The sequence below is a fragment of the Eptatretus burgeri genome, chromosome 12, assembly GCF_056783735.1.
Source record: "Eptatretus burgeri isolate ZD-2024b chromosome 12, Ebu_testis_v1, whole genome shotgun sequence".
NCBI classification, from domain to species: domain Eukaryota; kingdom Metazoa; phylum Chordata; class Myxini; order Myxiniformes; family Myxinidae; genus Eptatretus; species Eptatretus burgeri.
The window spans coordinates 82,827,274-82,827,763 of record NC_140972.1 but is presented as its reverse complement, the minus strand read 5'-3'; the positions used below and the strand labels follow the sequence as shown (position 1 = coordinate 82,827,763).

Below are 490 nucleotides of genomic sequence, written 5' to 3'. Positions count from 1 at the left end.
ATGGGAGCAATAGGTTGGCGCTTCACTCCCTCCTACTATACACCGTTGTGGACACTCGAGGGCCAAGTCCGAGGTGTATAACAGTATATAATGTGTGTCAAGGGGGACGTTCTTAGATCTGTGAACCCCAAACACAGAATCCTCAACTGAAGTCAAGGCTTAACTTTGTTTGTTGGTGTGTATGTGTGTGTGTCCCAACCCTCACATTCAAAATCTCAACCCCAACCCTCACATTCAAAATCTCAACCCCAACTCAATCCTCACCCAACACAGTCTTTTTCAAAATGAGATTTCCACCTATATATATATATATATATATATATATATATATATATATATATATATATATATATCTATATATATATATATATATATATATATATATATTTTTATATATATATATCTACTTTTTCTGTTTTTTTTTTTTTTTTTCCTTCCAATTCTGTCTTTTAAGGCTTTCAGGTTTGATGACATAGAAAGAGGGAGTAAG

At 33.5% G+C, this 490-nt stretch overlaps 1 protein-coding gene across 1 annotated transcript in view; it reads right to left on the bottom strand.

Annotated features, from left to right (window-relative positions):
* Nucleotides 1-403: 403 nt before the first annotated feature.
* LOC147016009 (uncharacterized) overlaps nucleotides 404-490 on the bottom strand; it is a 2,400-nt gene continuing 2,313 nt past the window's right edge. The window contains exon 3 of the mRNA XM_085849138.1: nucleotides 404-490. This exon is cut by the window's right edge and continues 939 nt beyond it. Within this exon, the coding sequence (XP_085705264.1) occupies nucleotides 404-490 (87 nt within the window).